The 22,286-nt window shown below is 41.5% G+C and overlaps 1 protein-coding gene across 2 annotated transcripts in view; it reads left to right on the forward strand.

Annotated features, from left to right (window-relative positions):
- The window catches only part of STXBP1 (syntaxin binding protein 1), an 890,876-nt gene that overhangs the window by 430,105 nt on the left and 438,485 nt on the right, over positions 1–22,286 (forward strand). For both annotated transcript variants that reach the window (XM_044058397.1, XM_044058398.1), the window contains exon 4: positions 5,620–5,696. In XM_044058397.1, coding sequence (XP_043914332.1) covers positions 5,620–5,696 — 77 coding nt within the window. The remainder of the gene's footprint in view (positions 1–5,619; positions 5,697–22,286) is intronic.

Consider the following 22,286-nt stretch of genomic DNA (forward strand, 5'->3'; position numbering starts at 1 on the left):
CGGATCCTCCTATATTTTCATATCCATTACTAAGACAGTTCCTCAGAGGGGCTAAGAATATAAGACTGCCCCGGTGAGCACCAACACCAACTTGGGATCTCAACTTTGTTTTGGAAAAACTTACACTACCGCCCTCTGAACCAGCTTTCACAGCCGATCTACAGTTCCTATCATGGAAAACTGCCCTGCTGCTAGCAATAACTTCAGCACGAAGAGTTTCAGAACTACAGGCCCTAATGGCAGTGGAGCCTTTCATCATTTTTCATCAAGACAGAGTCTCTTTACGAACTAACTCTTCCTTTATGCCAAAGGTGGTATCCAGTGTGGCCCTAAACCAAACCATTCATTTACCCACCTTCTATCCAAACCCCCAGAACAAAAAGGAAAGGCTCCTACACTCTTTGGACATTCACAGGCAATTACGTTACTACTTGGATAAAACTAAGGCTTTCAGAAAATCTGACCAGCTCTTTGTATCCTATGCTGCAGGATCACAAGGAAAAGCTATCTCAAAACAGACCATTTCAAAATGGATAGGACATTGCATCCGTTTCTGCTACACACACCATGGAAAATCTGTGTCTGGTACCATCAGGCCCCATTCCACCAGGGCTACAGCAACATCAACAGCCTTCCTCAGAGGGGTACCAACCAAGGATATTATGGAGGCTGCAACTTGGAGTTCAGTGCACACCTTCACCAAGCACTATCACTTAACTCTATACTCTAAAACCAGAGCTGGCTTTGCCACTGCAGTTCTGCAGGGCCTACTAGCCTCGCCAAACCCTGTTTAGTTCCACCACCCATCCTTAGCTTTGGGATTCAACCCAAGTGTGATGACTGCAGCAGTGTAACACGATGAACATAGTACAGTTTTGTACCTACCATAAATGTAGATGTTCGAGTGTTTGCACTGCTGCAGTCCAGGTTACCCTCCCTCCATCCCCTCTGAACTAGCTGGAGATATATATACTTTCTATCCTATACAACCTTTGTGGTGTATTTGCTTGTAACTGAAGGTATTGCTTTAGTTTTATTTATATATTTCTTTTTATTAGCAATATGTATTGCCTACCTATTGGGGGCACCTGACATCTGGGGCAAGAAAAACTGAAGAAAATGGCTTTGGATGCATCTTATATACCCCTGGCACACTGACATCAGGGAAGAAGCGACAGCAACCGACGCCGGACCAAGACTTTGGAACTCTGGCCGACTGCGGGACCGCCTGACGGCAGGATAACCCAAGTGTGATGACTGCAGCAGTGTGAACACTCGAACATCTACATTTATGGTAGGTACAAAACTGTACTTTCCACCAAGTCAAAGGGAAGCAGCAGCACATAAAATCCAAAAGCTGCTACAAAAAAAGAGTCATCCAGACGGTCCCCCCAGACCAGATAGGATCCGGTTTTTACTCAAGGTTTTTTTTAGTGTCAGAAAAGACAGAGGACTGGAGACCAATTCTGGATCTCAGCACACTGAACAAATTTGTAAAAACAGAGAAATTCCAGATGGTCACGGATCAGTCTATCCTTCCTCTCCTGGAAGAAGACGATTGGATGTGCTCTGTAGATCTTCAAGATGCGTTTTACCACATAAAAATGGATAAACGCTCAAGAAGGTACCTCCGCTTCTGCATAGGAGCTAGTCGCTACCAATTTTGAGCTCTGCCGTTTGGTCTCTCTTCAGCCCCCAGAGTGTTCACCAAATGAATGGCAGTGGTTATTGCTCATGTGCGACTTCAAGGATTCCAGGCGTTTCCATATCTGGATGACTGGCTCCTCACCGCCCCCACCAAGTGTCTATTGGATGCCTGGGAATCACTATAAACTGGGAGAAGTCCAGCACGACCCCAGCTCAGTCTTTGGAATTCATAGGGGTAGTGTTGGACATGAGAAATTGCACAGCATCTCTTCCGGACCACAGGCTTCAAAGAATAAGGCAACAAGTTCAACCACTGCTCTGTCACCACAAATCTCCCACTCAATCTATACTCCAACTCTTGGGTCACTGGCATCACCATTGTTCCTCTAGCCAGATTCCACATGAGGCTCATTCACTGGTTACTTCTCAGTCAGTGGTACCCTCTACAACATCCTTTGTCTTTTCAGATAAGTGTAACTTAGAGATGCAAGCAAGATTTACTCTGGTGGATGTCTCAAAATCCCCAGCAATGGTCTCGCCCCTTCAGCCCCCATCAACCAAAAGCCATGGTGACCACGGACACCTCCCTGATGGGGTGGCGGGGCTATGTCAAGGAAACTCAGTCCAAGGCACCTGGTCAGAGACAGAGGCCCTTTTGCATATCAATGCCCTGGAACTAGCATTGCTAGCATTTCATTCCATCCTTCCATCAGGGACTATTGCGATCCAGTCAGACAACATGTCAGTGGTCTGGTACATCAGCAAGCAAGGGGGCACCAGATCTTACCCATTATGCCCAGAGGCCTTGAGAATATGGCAATGGGCGATAGCTTCCAAACGCTTTCTAATAGCAATGGACATTCCCGGGAGTTCCAGCGTGATAGCAGACAAATTGAGCAGGTGCATTCTACAACCTCACGAGTGGTCCCTCAAACCTATGATAGCGGCAAGAATCATCAACCATTGGGGCCAGCCTTCCTGCGATCTGTTCGCCTCCCCAATCAACTACAAGTGCAGGAACTATTTTGCCCTGATCCCCCCTCAGAGACAGTCACCGAGAGACGCTCTAGTCCACGCTTGACCCTTGGGTCTACTTTATGCTTATCCTCCTCTTCCCCCTCATCTCCCAATTTCTGAAGAAAGCACGACAGTTGAAAAGCAAAGTGATCCTCATTGCTCCATATTGGCCTCGACATTTCTGGTTTCCCTTCCTCTGGCCTCACCTGTTAGATCAACTGTGGATCCTCAATCCATCCCCAACGTTGATCTCCCAACCGCAAGGTTTGACTCACCCCATTCTAACTACCCTGAAACTGACAGCTTGGTTTCTTCACTTCCAGTGATTGCCAGGCAGGAAAACCTCTCTTCCCCTGTGCGCAGTATCCTTATTGCATCTCATAAATCATCCACCAGACTAATCTATCTCAATAAATGGAAAAGGTTTTCTCTATGGGCAGTGAATAAACAATGAAACCCATTGTCAGCCCCAGTTTCGGTGGTTTTGGATTACTTATCACATCTTTTCCACTCTGGGGTGTCTGCCTCTACTATTCATGTGCATTTAGCTGCCATTTCAAATTTCCACATTGGTTTTCAGGATTCTTCGCTTATGTCACAAAGACTCTGTAAAACTTTCTTGAAGGGGGTTCTCCACTCAAAACCTCCCTTTACGGAACTGGTACAATCTTGGGATTTGGCCTTGGTTCTGCAAGCTCTAACAGCTCCCCCCTTTGAACCTGAGTCTTCATGTGATGTAAAATATCTCTCTTGGAAACCTTTGTTTCTGATTGCAATCACATCGGTCAGATGCTTGTCAGTACTTCAAGCCTTATGCATCAAACCTCCCTATCTTATCTTCCATAAGGATAGGGTATCACTGAGAACTAATTCTTCCTTTTTACCAAAAGTGGTGTCAGAGTGGTCTGTCAACCAATCTACTGACCTTCCAGTATTCTTTCCTAACCACTCTAACAAGGGAGAGTATTGCCTGCACTCCTCGGATGTTCATAGGCAAATACAATTTTATCTGGACTGAACAAAATCTACCCGTAAACCATACCAACTATTCCTGGCTTTTTCTGGACCAAGACAAAGTCATCCTGTCTCAAAAGGTACATTGGCTTCATGGTTGAGAAATTGTATTACCTTTAGCTACAACAAAAACAATGTTACCTTGCCTCACAGAGTCACAGCACATTCTACAATGTCTATGGCAACTTCAACAGCCTTCAATGCTAAGGCTTCTCTTAATGATATTTGCTCAGCTGCGACTTGGGCCAAACCTCATACCTTTATTCTTCATTACAAATTCGATTTGGCCTCCAGAGGTAAAGCTTCTTTTGGCTACATGGTGCTCAGGAATGTCCTTCCATGAGGGCCACCCAGGGATACTTGTAGCTGGGGACTCTTTCCCATCAGTAAGGAATGAACGAAGATTAACAACATCAAATAACGAAGTTATGTCTTACCATAATGTTCCATCTGTGTTGTTGATCTTCATTCATTCATTACTTCCCACCCTCCATCCCCCTCCGGAGGTTCCTGGTTGATCTCATATATTCCTTTATTGTAGGTCTGTTATGACCAGAGGTAGCCTCTACTTTTGTCTATTAACTTGCAAACTCGATCTGAGGTAACTGAGAGCAGAGCATTCCGGGTAGGACCTTGGCTCGAGAGTTTTTGACTGATGCGAGCTTGATATTTGGCTGGCTCGGTTCTGAGGACAGAACAGATGACCCATCAGTAATGAATGAACAAAGATCAACAACACAGATCTAACGTTATGGTAAGACTTGACTTCTTTTTTGTCCCTAGCTTACTCTATTTTGTATTTTTAGAGTATCTTCATTGTTTAAGAACAGTATGGCTTCTCCTTTTCACACCACATATTCAGTTTACCTGTTCTCTTTGTCCTCCCTTTGTCCTGATTTATTGTGTGTGATTTCCTTTATGTAGTCCCATGAAACTTTGAATACAGAGCATTAAAAAAATGGAATGGATGCATGCTAGTTTTCTTCCATTAACTTGTACAGCAAAAAATACATTCCAGTTGAAGTGGTGTAAGTAACTATATCGACCAAAGACAAATATGGGCCGTATTTAATAAAGCCTACACTAAGTGTATACTGTTCTGAGTTAACAGATGACACAGACATAACTTGTACCTTCTTCCTCCTAATTTTAGTTTTACTACTGATATTCTTGCAGCTTTAAATATGGACAGGGATTCATAAAGGTTACCACAAAGTGTCGACTACATGTACACTTAGTGTAATCTTTCTGAGCGACTAGAAAGCACAAAAAATGTGATAAGAATTTTATTGAATATGTATCATGTACACTTAGTGCAGGCTTTATTGATTCTGCCCAGTGTTTTCCTTGTATAGGGCACTCAGAATTGCATTAAAAGGAATAAAAAAGTCTTTGTAATGAGAACAATTTGACATTTGGGCGGCACTGCCATTTATTGAACAGCTGCAGGTTAATGCTGTAGATTAAATCTTTCCATTTAACAACGTCTGACCTTTATGTACAGTAGTATCAGAATATAGTGAAATGTATTCATCTGAATACCTGCAAAGAAGGTTGCTTCCAATTTCTGCAACAAAACAAGACACAGAAGAAGAAAGTAATCTGTAGTCTTTGTAAACAGTGTTGTTCTACTGTTTGACTCTGTCATCTTAATGCTCTTCCTTGAGAATTACATTTACAGAGAAAGATGACAAACACACCATTAATACACTTGTCCTCAGTGCTGTTGCCGATAAAGGCTTATATTGATGAACCTATCATAGAAACAAGTTAAGAAGGCAGATGTACTGCTTAAGGGTATAGGTGCCTGCTAGGCATTACTTGGAGCAAGGGAAGAGACGTTCTAAGAAGCAGTTATAGAAATGCTGAAAAAAAACCTATTTGCAACCTGCAGTGTGTAATGCATTTAATCACCATCTCTGTTTCTTGCTTTATGTTTAGTTGTTGAAGACATCAACAAGAGGAGAGAACCACTTCCTAGCCTGGAAGCTGTCTACCTGATCACTCCCTCTGACAAGGTGAGAGTGCCTTCTTGTTACCATAACAGTTTCCATAATCCAATGTGTGCAAATAAGGTACTAAATTAGCCTTAGCAAAGAGTACTTTGATCACATCATTTGCATTTAATTTCACCGTGTCATTGGAGCAGGACTTTTCCATTATGGTGAGGCCTGTGTATTCACCCTGCTGATACCTATGTCATCTGGAGTCTTGTACTTCTGGTGTGGTCAGCCATTGTAAACTGGTCTGCTAAGAGATGCCAGACTAAAACCAACCCAACCTACGAAGTCTTCATGGGGGGTCACAGAATAAGATTTTAGAATGCTGATATTTGTGAAGGCAGATAAATCTAGAATAACCTAGAGACTTCCTGTTGCCTTGGACTATTCTTATCAGTGGACTAATAAGTTAGTGAGCCATGCAGCACTGAGTGATTGTTTCTGTGCAACTGCTGCTAGAGTGTCAGCTTTGTTACATTACAGAATCACCCGCTTGTTTGCATTATGGGTAACATCATCTCTGTAACTCCTTCAAGACATGTGGTTACCGATTCGTCATCGCTGTTATCATTACTATTATCCTAGTCATCAACCACACATGACTGAATGCTTCCAGTGAGACAAACATTTGAGAAGAAGCTACAGATGAAGAAAGAGCCAACTGGGCATTCCTAGACTTCGAGAAAACATATGACAAGGTCCCAAGAAAGGTGATTTTGGCAGTCCTGCCGTGGTTTGAAGTCCCAGAAACATTGGCAGAAGTAGTGCAGGCTGGAGTAAGAGCTCTCGATGACTCAAGTACAAACAATGTTCAGTCTCACAAAGGGGATCCCAGTGGGAGTGGGTATGCATCAGGGTTCAACTTTGAGCCCACTGCTCGTCATACTGGTAGTGGACTACATTAGTAAACAAGTCAAAGGAGACAGTTCAGCAAAGGTGCTGTACACAAATGATGTGGAATTACAAAGGCTAGGGGAATGGAATGTAAAACTGAAGGCACGTAGGAAGAAACCGAGTACAGATAAGACAGTTGTAATGTCAGCAAATAGGGGAACTCAGAAGAAGTTGAGAATTGAGCTATAAGGGAATAGTGGAACAGGTTAACAGCTTCAAGTATCTGGGATGGGTGGTTGTGAAGGGAAGTCTGAATGAGGAGGTAAAAGCTAGAATCAGAGGGGCTGAAGCCACCTGCTGCAGAGTTTAAGGGGTAGAGCGTGACAGAAGAATGCCAAGAAAACTGAAAAGTAGGGTATGTAAAGCAGTGGTGTGACGAGGACTACTGTATGGTACAGAAACCTGGACAGTAAAGGCAGAGCAGTTCAAGAAGCCAGAGGTAAAGGAGATGACTTACCTGAGATGGGTGGTACAGTGTACACTGTGGGACAGACAACGAAATGAGGAAAACAAGAACCGTTATGTGCGAATGTCACTGTGGGACAGACAACGAAATGAGGAAAACAAGAACTGTTATGTGCGAATGTCACTGTGGGACAGACAACAAAATGAGGAAAACAAGAACCATTATGTGCGAATGTCACTGTGGGACAGACAACGAAATGAGGAAAACAAGAACCGTTATGTGCAAATGTTGTTCATAGACTTTAGCGCTGCCTTCAATACAGTGATGCCCCAACAGCTGATAAAGAAACTTGATCAACTGGGAGGAAACACTCCCCTATGCAGTTGGATACTGAACTTCCTCAGAGACAGACCACAGACACTATGCATTGGCAATAACACCTCCAAGAGCATCACTATGAACATAGGGATTCCTCAGGGCTGTGTTCTGAGCCCTCTGTTTTTCACCTTATTAAGGTAGGACTGTACTGCCAAGCTTAACTCAAACTACATCATCAAGTTTGCAGATGACACGACTGTTGTTGGTCTCAATAGCAATGGTGATGAATCAGCCTACAGGGAGGAAGTTAGTCATCTTATCGTCTGGTGCGACAACAACCTCATTCTAAACTTGAACAAGACCAAAGAGATCATTGTCGATTTCAGAAGGCATAAAACACACTCTCAACTAACAATCCATAATGAAATAGTGGAGATAGTGGAAAGTACAAAATTCCTGGGGTACATATCACAGATGACCTAACATGGAACATTAATACTACTGCCATTGTAAAGAAAAACAGCGACACTTTCATTTCTTGTGAAAGATTAGGAAGGCAAACCTGCCCACTCCAATCCTCACTACCTTCTACAGAGGCACCATAGAGAATATACTAACCAACAGTATTGCAAACTGGTACAGTAACTGCTCCAACTCAGACCACAAGGTCTTCCAGAAAGTGATTAGGGAAGCAGAGAAGTTCATTGGGACCATGTTCCCAGCCATCCAACAAATATACCTGTTGCAGTGTCTCAGCAGGGCCAACAAGATAACCAGAGACACCACCCACCCTGCTCATGGACTTTTCACCTATTTATCTTCTGGTGAAGGTTATCGTAGTATGAGATGCAAAACAGATTCAATAAGAGTTTCTTCCCACAGGCTGTAAGAATACTAAACTCACACTAACTGCACATCATATTGAACTCTGAACTCTGAAAAAAGCTGCTGAAAATTCCAATGACAGTACCTTATATTTTTTGTGCAGTAATATTTATGTGTAATAACATCACTCAGATTCTTAAATTCATATTTTTGTGCACTAATCAAAGCTGTAAAGCAACTCTGTAATAATGACTAACATGGAAAAAGTGTCCTGTATGTGCAGTCAATATGTTTAATAGTTAGAGTTTAAGAAAATAACGTGTCATGTTAGTAGTAGCTGTTGTACTATAGATTGTCTGTATGTGGAAATGCCTCCACTTTGAGAAGGAGTAGTGAAATTTCATTCAGTGATGCACAAGTTGTATAGTCTGAATGACAGTAACGTTCACTTTAAGTTTGTGACTTTGAAATGATGACATCTGAACAGAGGCCAGAGTATCTCCAGTTGCAGAAAATGACAAAGAGAATAGACTATGGTGGTTTGGGCAGATATGCAGAAAGCAGAAAACAATCTGGTGAAGAAGATTTGGGACAGACAGGAAGAAGGCAGGAGGAAACAAGAACATCCAGCAAAGAGGTGGATGGCAATTCTTCATTTTAAGAACAATCTGTTACTTTGACATCCATCCTCAAAAACTGCACTTGCTTGCTTGTTTGCCTTCTGCCCCCCCCCCCCATTTGTATTTGGCAAATTTGCTTGCTTGCTGTTTTTCCCCATGCATTGTGTTTTCTCTCTCTCTCTCTATATATATATATATATTTCATTTTTACTTTATTTTTGTTTGTTTACTGGGTAAGTTCACTGGTTTGCTGACAAACAAGATCCCCGGAGAAAAGTGCATACTTTGTTCAATTTAAAGAAATTACAAAGGAACAATAGAGGAAAAGCTTGCCAATTTAATTTACAGAGAAATGTTCTCAGTGAATTAAAACATTGATAGATACATATGTATAATTGGAAAATACCATACTATTATCATTATTATTATTATTATTATTATTACTATTAAGTAATCAACAAATGTATTATATCATTTACAGCTATCTCAAAAACATAGTCCGCACATGGCGAGATTTAAGTTTTGTGTGGCTTTATCTGATTTGACACATTTGCAATTTTATTTTTCATTTCTTGACATTTGGGGAAGAACAGTTTTACTGAGATATGCGTTAACAATTGTCTCTTAAGAATTTGAATTGCATTCTGAAAAAATATATATATTCTTTTAGCTTTATATTGAACCCATGGAGGACTAGAAACTGGTCCCAGAAGACTGGCCCTGTTTTTGAGAAAGCAGTCTCTCCAATGGCTAGAAGGTGGGGGGGGGGTGATTATTGACAGAATATTGTCAGTGCTGCATTTGAAGGAATAACTTTTAATCATAGGTTTATAGAAAGTAAATGTGGGTATCGCAAAAGACTGGTTATTTTAAAGACTGCTGTGGCAAGTAGCAGGATTGCTCTGTCATACAGATATCTAGTGGTATTTTTTTCACTACCTATCTGAGTACTTTGTTCACAGAATTTTATTATAAGTTGGGATTTGTAGCAAAATTAAGTTACTAGGACAAGCATAGTCCAGGTTTGCAAGGACTTTTCTCTCTTCATGTGCTAGTAAGTCTGATAATTTATAGCATTGCTAAAATTGCAACATTAATTTGCCTATTGCTGTCTGTGTAGCATTTGAAAGGCAGGGCTGGAGCTAGAAAAACACCTCAGTAATTTTCCTGAGAAATCTGACTGATGTTGTTTAGAAGATCTTTATCATGAACTGATGACACATTACCTATTATTTATATAGTGCCAAAAGTCATAACTGATTTACTGTCAATCCTATCAATAGCTTGTATTGTGAAATCAAGTGGGGCAATGAAGTTTAGTCAGCTTGCAGTATAGGGCTGCAGGTAATTAGTTTTGATATCTCAGTAAAGAATGTGTCAATCATCTGCATTCATAGCTATACTTAAGAAGAGCACTTCCTGTTTCAGAAAATGTATGCAGAATTGACTAGAACCCACACACCACATATCAGATACACAGCTAACGATGACACATAAAATACTACACTATCCCTAAAACGCCCCAGCCTTTTATTGATAAAAAGGAATGTTCGAACAACGGATGGACACCTAATATAATCCCCCAAATCAAGTAGTTCACATGTGGGTTCCTTATGCTCAGAAAACATAGCTAAATTGTGGAACACTATTCCCTTTATCTTTAGACAAATAAACAACCTCCTCGCTTTTAAGACCAACCTCAAGCTACATCTAAGTTATACAAGAATCTGCAAATATTCTGAATTTCCAAGATAAAAATGCCTCAATACTCAAGATTTCTTCTTACTTTCTGAAGTATTCCGTCACAACTAGTTTTTTGTATCTTAATGAAGTGAGTTTCTTGCACTCCTCCTGTAAAAAATATATGCTTTATTGTTTGTTCTCTTATCAGTTTACATATCAGCATGAATGTGCATGCATGTCAGACTATTTTAGCTGCCAAAAGTTTAATATGCTCTACTGCTAGTGATGTTCCATCTATGGTAATAAGTTCCCGCATTAGTGATGTTCTGTAATGAACACTAGTGTCACGTCTAAGAACTTCATACACTTCATATCTTTGTGTGGTATTTCCTATGTATTGCATTTTAGTGAATTCAGTTGTTTTGTATAGCTTTTTAGGGATTATCTAAGCTTTGTACCATGGCAGCATTACCTGACTGTAAAACATAATTGCTATTACTTTTTTTTCATGTGATAGTACTGCTCAAAATACCTCATTCTATGTATCAACATGTTTCACTTTTGCTTGTAATCAAGGATCACTTGTATGTAATTAATGAAATGATAGTTCTGCTCAAAATCTCCTATGTATTAATATTTTTTACTTTTGTATGTAATTGATGTGGAGCTTTTCTCCCTGGGTCTCCACTGAAAATGGGCTGTTCCTAGGCCCAGTGGTCTTTCCTGGTTAACAAACACAATAAATAAATAAATAATTTGTAATATTGTACCTCTACAATTTTGAGAGCTTTTCTCCCTAGGCCACCACTGAAAATGGATAAAATACCCAGTCAGAATTTCTAGTAAACAAAAGCAAACATAAAAATAAGTAAATAATTTAAGAATAGGGAAAAGAGAAGGCCCTGGCACCAATCCCTGATAAACCCTGCAAGTTAAAAGTACTGTATCAGAGTGATTATTCAGCGCACAACTGGAAAGTTATATTTGACAGGACCTCTCTAGTCATTTTTAATTTCAGAATGTTTCTTTTCAAAGCACCCACTCACCGCTTGAAGGTAATTCTGACACTACCAAGAGCTGTTTTTTTGCTGTCTGTTGTCTCCTACTTTGTGATGTTTATATCCATTTCTAGAGGTACGTGTTCAGTATATATATTTATACCAGTTTCTTTAGCCATTACAGGATCTTTCTCCATTACTGAGATGGGGTACATAATCCATTTATGGAGTCAAGTATCAGATATCTGAGTATGCTGTGCTGTTCAGCAGAACGCGCTGCTGTAGATCAATGCCTTAGTGCTGGTCTTACCAACATGATCTTCCAACTGCCTTACTGTGGATTTTTTGAGGTGTCATCGGTAGTGTCTTTTCAGGCAGTTTAGATGTTGTCAGGCTACCCATGCTTTACATCCATAGTACGGTGTGATAATAATGAGAAAACTGTATACCAGTATTTTGGTTGTCCTTTTATATGCCGGTGCAGAAGTTGTGCCAAAGCAGTTTAACAAAAGAGACAGTAGCTCACTCAGTCCGGTGATGGACATCTCTGTCTACATTTATATTTAAGAAGAAGTTTCTTCTATGAAGAGATGGGAGTTGGCTTAACAGTTAATGTGCTTAACTCAAAGACACAAGGTTCGAGGGTTTGATTCTTGGGAAGCGTGACTTGGCTTAAAAAGCCCCCTGGAGTCATTAGCCTAGTAATCAGTAAGAGTTTTTTTTACTATCCCCACGGTATTTTCTTTGATGATGACAACATGCTGGAGCACTTTGCTCTTCTTCAGCCTGAACATACCAAATTCCCATACAATTTGCTCCTTGACTAAAACAGTTACTACTGTGAATGAATAGTACTTTTGTGACTATGCACTTCTTAACTCACACTGGGAAAGATGTCCTAGATTTATGCTATATTTTCCTGACTAGATAGCAGTATGTCAGTGAAAACTACAAATAGATGATTTTTGCACCAAAGAATACTCATTTAACCTCACATTACCAGTGAGCAAATACTCCCTACAGGTTATGGCATACTAAGAGTAGACCGGCTAAACAAGAAAGGAGGCGGTGTAGCTATAATATTTAAACAGCATCTAAACATCCAGATCTTAAAATCATCAGCTCCACAAATAGGCAATGAAGAAATAATATATACCAACCTCAAAATAAACCAAAACAAAACCATCAACACAACTGGATGCTACTTCCCACCTGGCCAGAACATCCCTCCACTAGAAAACCTCCTCAGCTGGTCTACCCACCATCTCCCCCAAGAATCTATCATTTTAGGTGATTTCAATATTGACTGGCAATCCTGTTCCAGCAATCATCCAACCCATCATGTAAACCTTCATGGCTTCACCCAACTAGTCCAGTCGCAAACCAGGATAAATAAAAACTCCAGCAAGCACACTACCCTGGATTGGATACTAGTCAGTAAGAGCCGTCAGTCATATATAACAGGCTGCTTATCAGATAGCCTCAGTGATCACTTCCCAACATTCCTACTGAAAAAATACCTATACTAAGCTAAACCTGTCGTCTACTGTCAGATACGTAAAAAAATAAACGTTAACCCACTCACATTCATCTCATCCCTCAAAGAATGTAACTGGCATCCTCTAAAGTACCTCAGTCTTGATGACACAGTTGAATTTTTTAATACTACCTTCCTGAGCATCCTTAATTACCATGCCCCCATAAGATTTTCCAGAATCAAAGCACAACCCTCCCCATGGCTACAGAAAACCACTAAGTCAGAAATGAAAAACAGGGATAAAGCCTGGGAGCACTGGCGCAAAACCAAGACCCCCTCAACTAGACAGAAATTCCTAGAACTACGCAATAGAGTCAAAAAGCTAATAAAACAGGACAAATTCCAATACTACCAGTCTGCCCTAGCCTCCTCCGAACACAGCCTCAAACAATTCTGGTCCTCCATAAGCTCCATCCTCCACCCAGGTAAAGTCAGTACCCCTCCTCCTAACAGCCCTCACTCCTCAGAAAATATTGCTACCTCATTCAACTCACACTTCACACAAACCATACTATCACTAGCTAAACAACACAACCCCCTCCCCTCCAACCCATACCTTCAACTACTAATCTCCCCACTGCCTTCTCTTTTTCTCCTGTACCTACCTCCACCATAAAAAAACTCTTAACTAAACTTAAACCCACCAAATTATCAGCAGACAACCTCCCAAGTGAATACCTACAAATTGCAGCTGATGCTCTGGCCTACCCAGTATCCATCTTGATTAACCGATCTCTGTCAGAAAGTTATGTTCCCACACTGTGGAAAGTATCACATATAATTCCCCTCCACAAAGGCAGACCCTCCACAGAACTAACCAATTACAGCCCCATAGCTATTCTCTCTCCACTCTCCAAAATACTAGAGAGATGCATACACTCTCAGGTCTCAGACTACCTCCTTACTAACAACCTCCTTTCAAATACACAGCATGGTTTCCGACTAAACCATAGCACCACCACTGCCTTACTCTCCTTTACTAACACTATCCTTCAGCATAAAAACAATGGCTATCTCTCCTCTGCTACTTTCCTAGACCTGTCTAAAGCATTTGACATGGTCCCACACAAACAACTTATCTCTGTCCTCAAGTAACCTATCCTTCTCACAATCAGTCACCAACTGGTTTCAGTGTTACCTGTCTGACCGCCAACAATCCGTTGTATGGCAGAATGACATATCTCCCCAACTACCTGCCTCCATAGGGGTTCCCCAAGGATCCATCCTTGGACCCCTACTCTTCTCTGTTTTCACAAATAATCTAGCCTCTGCCACCAAACATGGCACACATACAATACACAGATGACTCAACCATCATCTGCTCAGCCCAGTCCCTACCCAAACTGCAAAAAGTCACACAGAAAGCCTTTTCCTCTGTTGAAACTTGGTTATCCGATGCCCAATTAATACTCAATCCAAACAAAACTAAACTACTCATCTTCCAACTCACCAAACATACTCAAAACAACTCTCACTTTAACATCGCAGCAAAAGACAACACCACTATATGAACACACCAAATTGCTAGGAGTGGAAATAGACAATAAACTAAAATTTGACATTCACATATCCATGACCATAACAAAAGTCCACAAAAAACTGGGAGCGTTATACAGAAATAAGCATCTTCTCACCAAAGCAGCAAAGATTTCAATAGCAAATTCCCACCTTATCTCCACCCTACTGTGTGCCTCTCCAATATATACCAACCTAAGGCAATGCAATCTAAACAAGCTAGAGACCTGCTACAACAAAATTGCCAAATTCGCCACAGGGGCATCCTACCCTAGTCACCACTGTCTCTCACTTGCTGAACTGGGCTGGCTTGAACTCCCTCACCTCCTTCAATGGTATCAACTTTCACTCGCCCACAAACTAGTAAACCATCCACTAAATGTCCCATCCCTCCAGAATCTAATGCAACCCTATTGCATCACCAGACCACTAAGATCCAGCAACAAAAATCACTTGCAGATCACTACAGCCAATAACTCTGCTGGTGAAGCACTATTCTCTTGCACCATAACCAAATTATGGAACTCCCTCCCACCCACAATTACCTCCGTACCATCATGCACCCACTTCAAAACTTTCAAAACTTTACTAAAAGCGCACTTAAAAACATGCTGGCTATGCCCTTGCAACTCCCACTCTAATATCACCCACCCCATCCAACCACTACCTTTCTTTCCACTCCACTAACTACCTTGATCCTTGATTATAGCAAGCTCAGATGCTCATAATCCTAGTACTTATACAGCAGGAACTTCTTATTTTAACATTTGTTAATGTCTGTTATGTACTTCACAGATAAAGATTCTAGTTGTCTACTGATGTACTATGTTCTTCATCTGTAAATATGTTGTAAGTAATTGCTATGTAAATTGTTAATCGCTATGTAATCCAATGTAACTACTGTCTGTTTATTTTAACTGTGGAGCTTTTCTCCCCGGGCCTCCGCTGAAAATGGACCTATGTCTAGTCGGACACTCCCGGTCAACAAATATAAATAAATAAATAAATTTACTTTTGAACAACCACTGCAGTGAAACATAAAAATTTTAAAAAATGCTGTAACCACTAGGAAACATGCAAGAGATAGCATCTACATCACTTCCCCCAGAGAAAAAAAGTCAGTTCAGTGAAACAGGTTGTAATTTCAAATTAATATGAAAATGAAATCTGCTGAAGACAATGCTTTCGTTGTGTCAGCTTTGCCAGCTATAACATGCTCATTCTTAAACCTGACAGGCTTTCAACTGGCAGCAGCAAATACTTCATGATCCCAGATCTTGGGCACAGTAACAGTCAGTGTAGGGCTTTCACCAACTCAAAATCCTGGACATTTAACACTAAGAACAATGTCAGGAAAAAACATGTACACCCACCTTGATGAAATCTTAACACACCAGAGGAAGACTGGATAACTTGGCTGTGATTAGGAACTTGGTGTGACATTTGTAGGAAGACAGGGGTAGGAAACATAGGCTTAACTAGTATTCTGCTCTTCAATCTGCATGTAAAATATGACCTAGTTATTTGAGATGCTCACTTGAATGTATCGTTAGAGATCGTTATCCAAGGGATGTCTTTATCAAAAGAGCAGCTTGTGGAGTTAACGTCTGTTGTAATGACCGTCACCCTGTTAGATTTCCTGACACCCTTTTCACTGACAGCTTTATTCCACTTGTTCTCTTTTACCCCAAGTATCTCCTTTATTCCTTTTTGTACCCCTCTCCTCCTCCTTTGTATTTATTCTCTAAATTTGACTATAATGCATCACAGCATTCTCTCCAGCTCTGCATGTAAACTGCATTATAATCCTTCATTTTAAAGTTTAACTTTTTCTTATTTCTTCACTGTTAATTAATATTGTACTGTATAAGAACTATCCTGATTTTGTCTATGTCACTTAGCTTCAAATTTTCTGCAGATGTATGTACTGATATGTAATTTTTGTCAAGCTCTGTAATCTCAGACTGCAGATGAAAGGGGTCCTTCTGAATCAGTCCACTATGCTGAGAAGAAAGAATGCAAAAATAAATTTAGCATGAATAGGTCATTCCAAAACACTAAGCTGGTTAGCTTCCTCCCTTTGTGATTTTGGTAAAAACAGTACTCTTTTTATACCACAAAAGATACAAAAAAAAAAAACTTTATCTACCAGACATCAATCTTGTCTAATTTTCTGGCTCTCTAAACAGGAATTGCTACATGTTTTTGTTTATTTATTTTTATTTAATTTGGGGAAAGTAGATGGAATGGACCACAGTACTGCGGTGGTGGTGCTGCGGTAGCGTTGTCGCCTCACAGCAAGACGTTGTGCCATTCGATTCTCAGCTAGAGCGTCTTCTGTGTGGAAACACGCGTGAATGGGCGTACCTTCGTTGAAGGTTCTGCGTCAGGGCTGGCAAACTCGGCACGTAAAAAAATCTACTGCCAATCATTAGCGGACCGGAGTTCCACTGTGGCAACCCCTAACTGGGAAAAGCCGAAAGACACAAACAAACAAGATGGAATGGACCACAGTAGACAATTCTCAGCCATGGCATAATTAGAGAACTAGAAAATATTCTCTAAAAATATAAATGCTGTCAGTGGCAGCGTATGCATTTTTAGGCTGCCATTCATTTCAAGGCCATTCCACAGGGTTTACATATTTATAAGATGCCTACTTATGGGAATACATACTCCAAACTTCTTAAGCAGTGGCAGAATTTGAATATTCAGTTAAGTACTGATTATTTAAAGCTACTTATTGACTTTTTATATTTAGTGGAGCAAGCACTTGCTGATGAAATAAAACTGATACAGGAAGAAATTAATAAGACATTTAGGGCAGAATGTTATAAAGTGCCTGGTGAAGAACTTTAGTAATGTGGCCAGTTATGAGAAAAAACTTCAAGTTGTTAAATTAAAGAAATTGCAATGTGATATGAAAGATTTTAGAAAGGGTCAACTTTTTTCATGGCCACTTGAAATAGAATTAAAGTGCCGAGGCTGTGAAAAGGAGCAATACTGAGTCAGTGGATATGACAAACAGAAGAGGTGATGTGGTGTTTCCAGAGGAAATACCAGTGGCACAGGAGTCTTGAAATATATTAAATATATTATGCAAAACTGTTAATCGGACCGATAAAGTGACTGCAAATATTATTTCAGAACCTTCTGCTGATACTTCTTTTAAAATGTCTGGACAGAGTAGTTCTGATTTTTGCTACCAGAGCCAATGCCAATAGAGCAGAGTTACAGGAAGAATCAGTCATGGAGCAGAATCAAGAAGGGAGAAATGCCATATTCTACAGTGATAGAATCTGTGAAAACCAGGAAAAGACATTGAGTAATCTGGTTGTTAATTTATCTTCACGTGTTTTAATTGATGAATAATTGCCTGTGCTTAACAAAGGACTTTCATTAATTCCTTTCCCATAGTGCCTTTTTAGGCAATGTCGTGAGGTCAAAACTACCAACATGAGAATCTCTTCTAAATGCAATGCTGCTGAACAATAGGAGTCTCAATATGAAACTGCACTCATTGTAGGCATTCTTAACTCTGGAAGATGCAGACATCTGTGCAGTCACAGAAACATGGTTCAAAGCTGCGGAGAGCACCCCAGTCTGGCCTGGGTACTCATCCTACCATATATACAGACCCCAAACTGAGGGCAGCAAAGCCAAAGGAGGTGGTGTTTCAATATATATTAAAGGTATACACACCTCCAGACTGGTCAAACAGTATGATGCACAGGAGCCTCTTTAGGTGCAGTTAACAGTTGACAAGACCCCTATTCAAATCATAGTTAGTTACAGGCCCCCAACATTGACTCAGGACGCCCATGCTGCCTATCTGGACCTCCTCAAATCTATTAAGATTCAACCCTGTACCCTGATCTCGGGCAAATTTAACTACCCAAATATTGATTGGAGGAATGACTCGAGCAAGAACACAAATGCTCAAAGATTTCTTGACTTCATCAATGCCAGTGCTTTGGACCAGCTGGTTGACATCCCAACAAGAGGTGACAACATCTTGGACTTTGTGCTAATCAACACAGGAAACCACTGCAGTATCCCTGCAGTGTCATTATCCCTGGTAAGATTAGACAACAAAACGGTCACCTTTGAAGTCACCATCTCCCCTGATTCCCCCCCAAACAAAAAAACTTCTCCAAAGCTGATTACAAAAAAACTTTGCTAGAATCTCCCTGTGTTCTGCTTAACTGTAACAAAAACAATTTACACTTGTTTCCTGCCTTTCCAGTAACTAGTCTAGTCCAGATACAGATTTGCTATATCCAGGACTGTTTGTAAGCTTCTGAGCCCCCCAAGCCTGTCTGTGTTGGAGGGAAGCCTGCTGGCTTATCAGTGGAAGTGGTAAGCACTAGGTAACCTATCAACCACATAAGAAGTGGTTTCTGGCCCAGAAATTGTAGTTATTGGCCGTTTGGGCAGTTTTTCCATCTCTCTCAACTTCCTGATTTAAAAGCCCGCATTTGCACTTGTTTCTGTCCTGTAACTAGTCTAGTTCAGATACAGATTCTTAGTTTTAGCACTTGAATTTGCTTATTCATGCTCAGCATTTGTTCAGAACTTGTTGTAACTACTAAATAGCTACAAATTACTACAGTACTCAACCTCCCTCGTTACCTAGAGGAAAACAGTTTTTGTACTTACTTTCCTCACTTGCTTAGAGAAAAACAGGTCTTGTACTCACTTTCCTCACTTGTCTAGAGGAAAACAGTTTTTTATTCAGGCATGTCAAAGGGTCAGCTCCCAGTGTTCTCTCCTGTCTATCTGATGAATCTGGGCATCTTGGGGCAATGTAGCAATTGCCTCATGTACACAGACAACCCTCTCCTCCTACCACCCAACACTACACCCTGTGAGAGATGCACTTACCTAGACAAACTGGAGGTAAAGCTCTCTCCAAACAAGACTGAACTTGACAGTCAAGAGGAGAAGGTAAAGACTTGCATCACACCATACTCATCACACAATCCCACTAAACCTACACCACCAAAATCCAGACATAGAAACACAAAAACATTCACGGAGGCTCTCAGTAATAATCTGCTCAAGCAACAGAAACCTCCAAAGCAGAAACATAAGCAACCTTCACCCCCAGCACAACCCAAATGACACATAGCCCACAGACTCAGTGTGCCAGTCAACCACAGCCCATAAGGCAAAACAATGTACCCAACACACTAGTCATAGGTGACTCTATAGTCAGGCACACTGATGTCCCACTCACCAGGCTAAACAAGTAGAAGGTTACTGTCAGCTGCCTGTCGGGTGCCAGGATCCGGCACATAACCCACGCACTCAGGTCACTCCACAACAAGTACAAATATGACTCTGTCATTGCCCATGTTGGTATGAATGATCTGAGATGTACCTCCCTAGACTACATGAAAAGAGACGTGGAAGAGCTCTCCGATCTGGTAGCCCAGGCAGGGACAACCCTAGCCCTGAGTAGCATCCTGCCATCGCCCAGAATGATACCGCAGTACAAGGACAAAATGATTGACTTCAACAATTGGCTAAGCTTCTGGTATCATTCTAAGGGGATCCAGTATCTGTCTGCCTGGGACGACATGGTCAACAGACCATGATGCTTTGCCAGAGATGGCCTGCACTTGTCACCCCTGGGATGCCAGATACTGGCTAAGGCTCTTGCCACCCCTATAGTGCCTTTTTTAGGCAAGGTTCAAATGAGAAATTCACCACCGTAACAGGAAGAGGCAAGCAAAAACTGAGGGTAATGCTACTCAATGCTAGAAGTCTAAATCTCAAAATGCACTTCCTCGAGGCACTCCTTAAAATGGAGAACATCGATATCTGTGCAGTGTCTGAGACCTGGTTCAAGGCTCCAGAGAGCACCCCTGCATTACCAGGCTATAACTCATACCACACTTTTTGGCCACCTAACCTGGACCAGAACACCAAAGGCAGAGGTGTGTCCATATTCATTAAGGATATCCACACCTCCAGGCTAGTTGCTCAGCATAATGCATCTGAGGCTATCCAAGTGCAACTAACTCTGGGCAAAACTGGAATCCAAATTGTAGCTTGCTACAGATCTCCCACCATGCCCCAGGATTCCCACTCCTCTTTTCTTGATGTACTGGAAAATATTAGGGCTCAACCAAACACCCTAATAATGGGCCATTTCAACTACCCCACCATTAACTGGGAAAACTACTCATGTCCCAACTCCTTCGCTCAATGTTTTCTGGAATTCATAAATTCCAATGCCCTGGATCAACTTATCCACACCCCCACCAGGGGCAACAATATCCTAGACCTGGTCATTACCAACATGAGTGACCAGTGTTCCACACCTGACGTCAACTCCTTGTTGACTGGACAGCATCCCAGGCTGCATTTTATACGAACTTCAGAATGAACTGGCTCCCCACCTAAGCACCATGTTCAATCATAGCCTCACATCAGGCTTTGTGCCCACTGAATGGCGCACAACAACAGTTACCCCACTCCACAAAGGGGGAGCCATCACTGATCCCGGGAACTATCGCCATATTAGCCTGATGAGCCTGGTCTTTAAGGCTATGGAATGTATCATCATGGAACTCATAAACAAAGACATTGGTAACCTCCAAACTCTGGAACCCACCCAGTTCGGGTTTGTGAAAGGCAGATCATGCCTCCTGAACCTGATCGACTTCTTTGAGGCAGTCACCAAAGCCGTAGATGAGGGTAAGGTGGTTCACACAGCCTATCTTGACCTCGCCAAGGCTTTCGACGCCATCCCCCATACTGGAATTTTAGGTAAACTCACTAAACTAGGTATAAATCCCTACATCACAAGATGGGTTGCCAACTGGCTCACTGACAGAACCCACAATGTAAAAGTTGCAGACTCCAAATCTGACTTCAAACCATTGATAAGTGGAGTACCACAGGGTTCAGTCCTGGGACCTGTCCTGTTTGGTATCTACTTCTCTGAAGTACAGGCTAACACAGAAGGCCTTTGGCTAATGAAGTTCGCAGATGACTGCAAACTAGGAGCCATAGTCGAGTCCCCAAATGATGTGGACATCCTACAGAAGCGCCTCATTGAGACAGATGCCTGGTGTCAGAGCCATGGCCTCAAGCTCAATGCCAAAAAGTGCATTGTCATCCCCTTTGGTAAAAACTCTGCACCCATGAACTACCATATAGGCGGCAGTCTACTTAATGCCAAATGTGTGATAAGAGACCTTGGGACCCAGGTGGACAGTAGTCTCTCCTTTGATAATCACATCTCCACAGTAGTCAGGAAATCCTTCTACATGGCACACCTCGTCACAAAAGGGTTCTCATCCAGGAAAAAAGAGGTCATTGTTCTCCTCTACTCAACACTCATTAGACCCATTATAGAGTACAATGCCCCTTTTGGAATGTACCTCACAAGATATCTGCAGCAACTGGAAAGGCCACAGAAGTACCTCACAAAGAGGATTACTGGCCTCAAACAGATGACCTACACTGACCGTCTCAAAAATTCCAGCTTTACACCGTAGCATATCACCTACTCCGAGGTGATCTCTGCCTAACATATAAAGGTATTTGAAATCCAGAGCTGTTGGACATGCTACACCTAAAGAATTCCCAATCCCTCTGAGCTACATGCTGTAGGGACCTAAACCTTGTCACTACAATAAACAGGACAAACTGGAGGGATAGATTCCTGTCCCAGAGACTTCCCAAACTCTGGAACAAGCTACCCATCTATGTCAAGCAAAGTTTCTCATTAGCAATCTTTAACAAAAGTCTTGATGAGTGGATGGGAAATAGGAAATACACCCTGGGGATCACTTCTGT

This window comes from Protopterus annectens, chromosome 16.part0 (assembly GCF_019279795.1).
Source record: "Protopterus annectens isolate FY-2018-M chromosome 16.part0, PAN1.0, whole genome shotgun sequence".
Taxonomy (NCBI): domain Eukaryota; kingdom Metazoa; phylum Chordata; order Ceratodontiformes; family Protopteridae; genus Protopterus; species Protopterus annectens.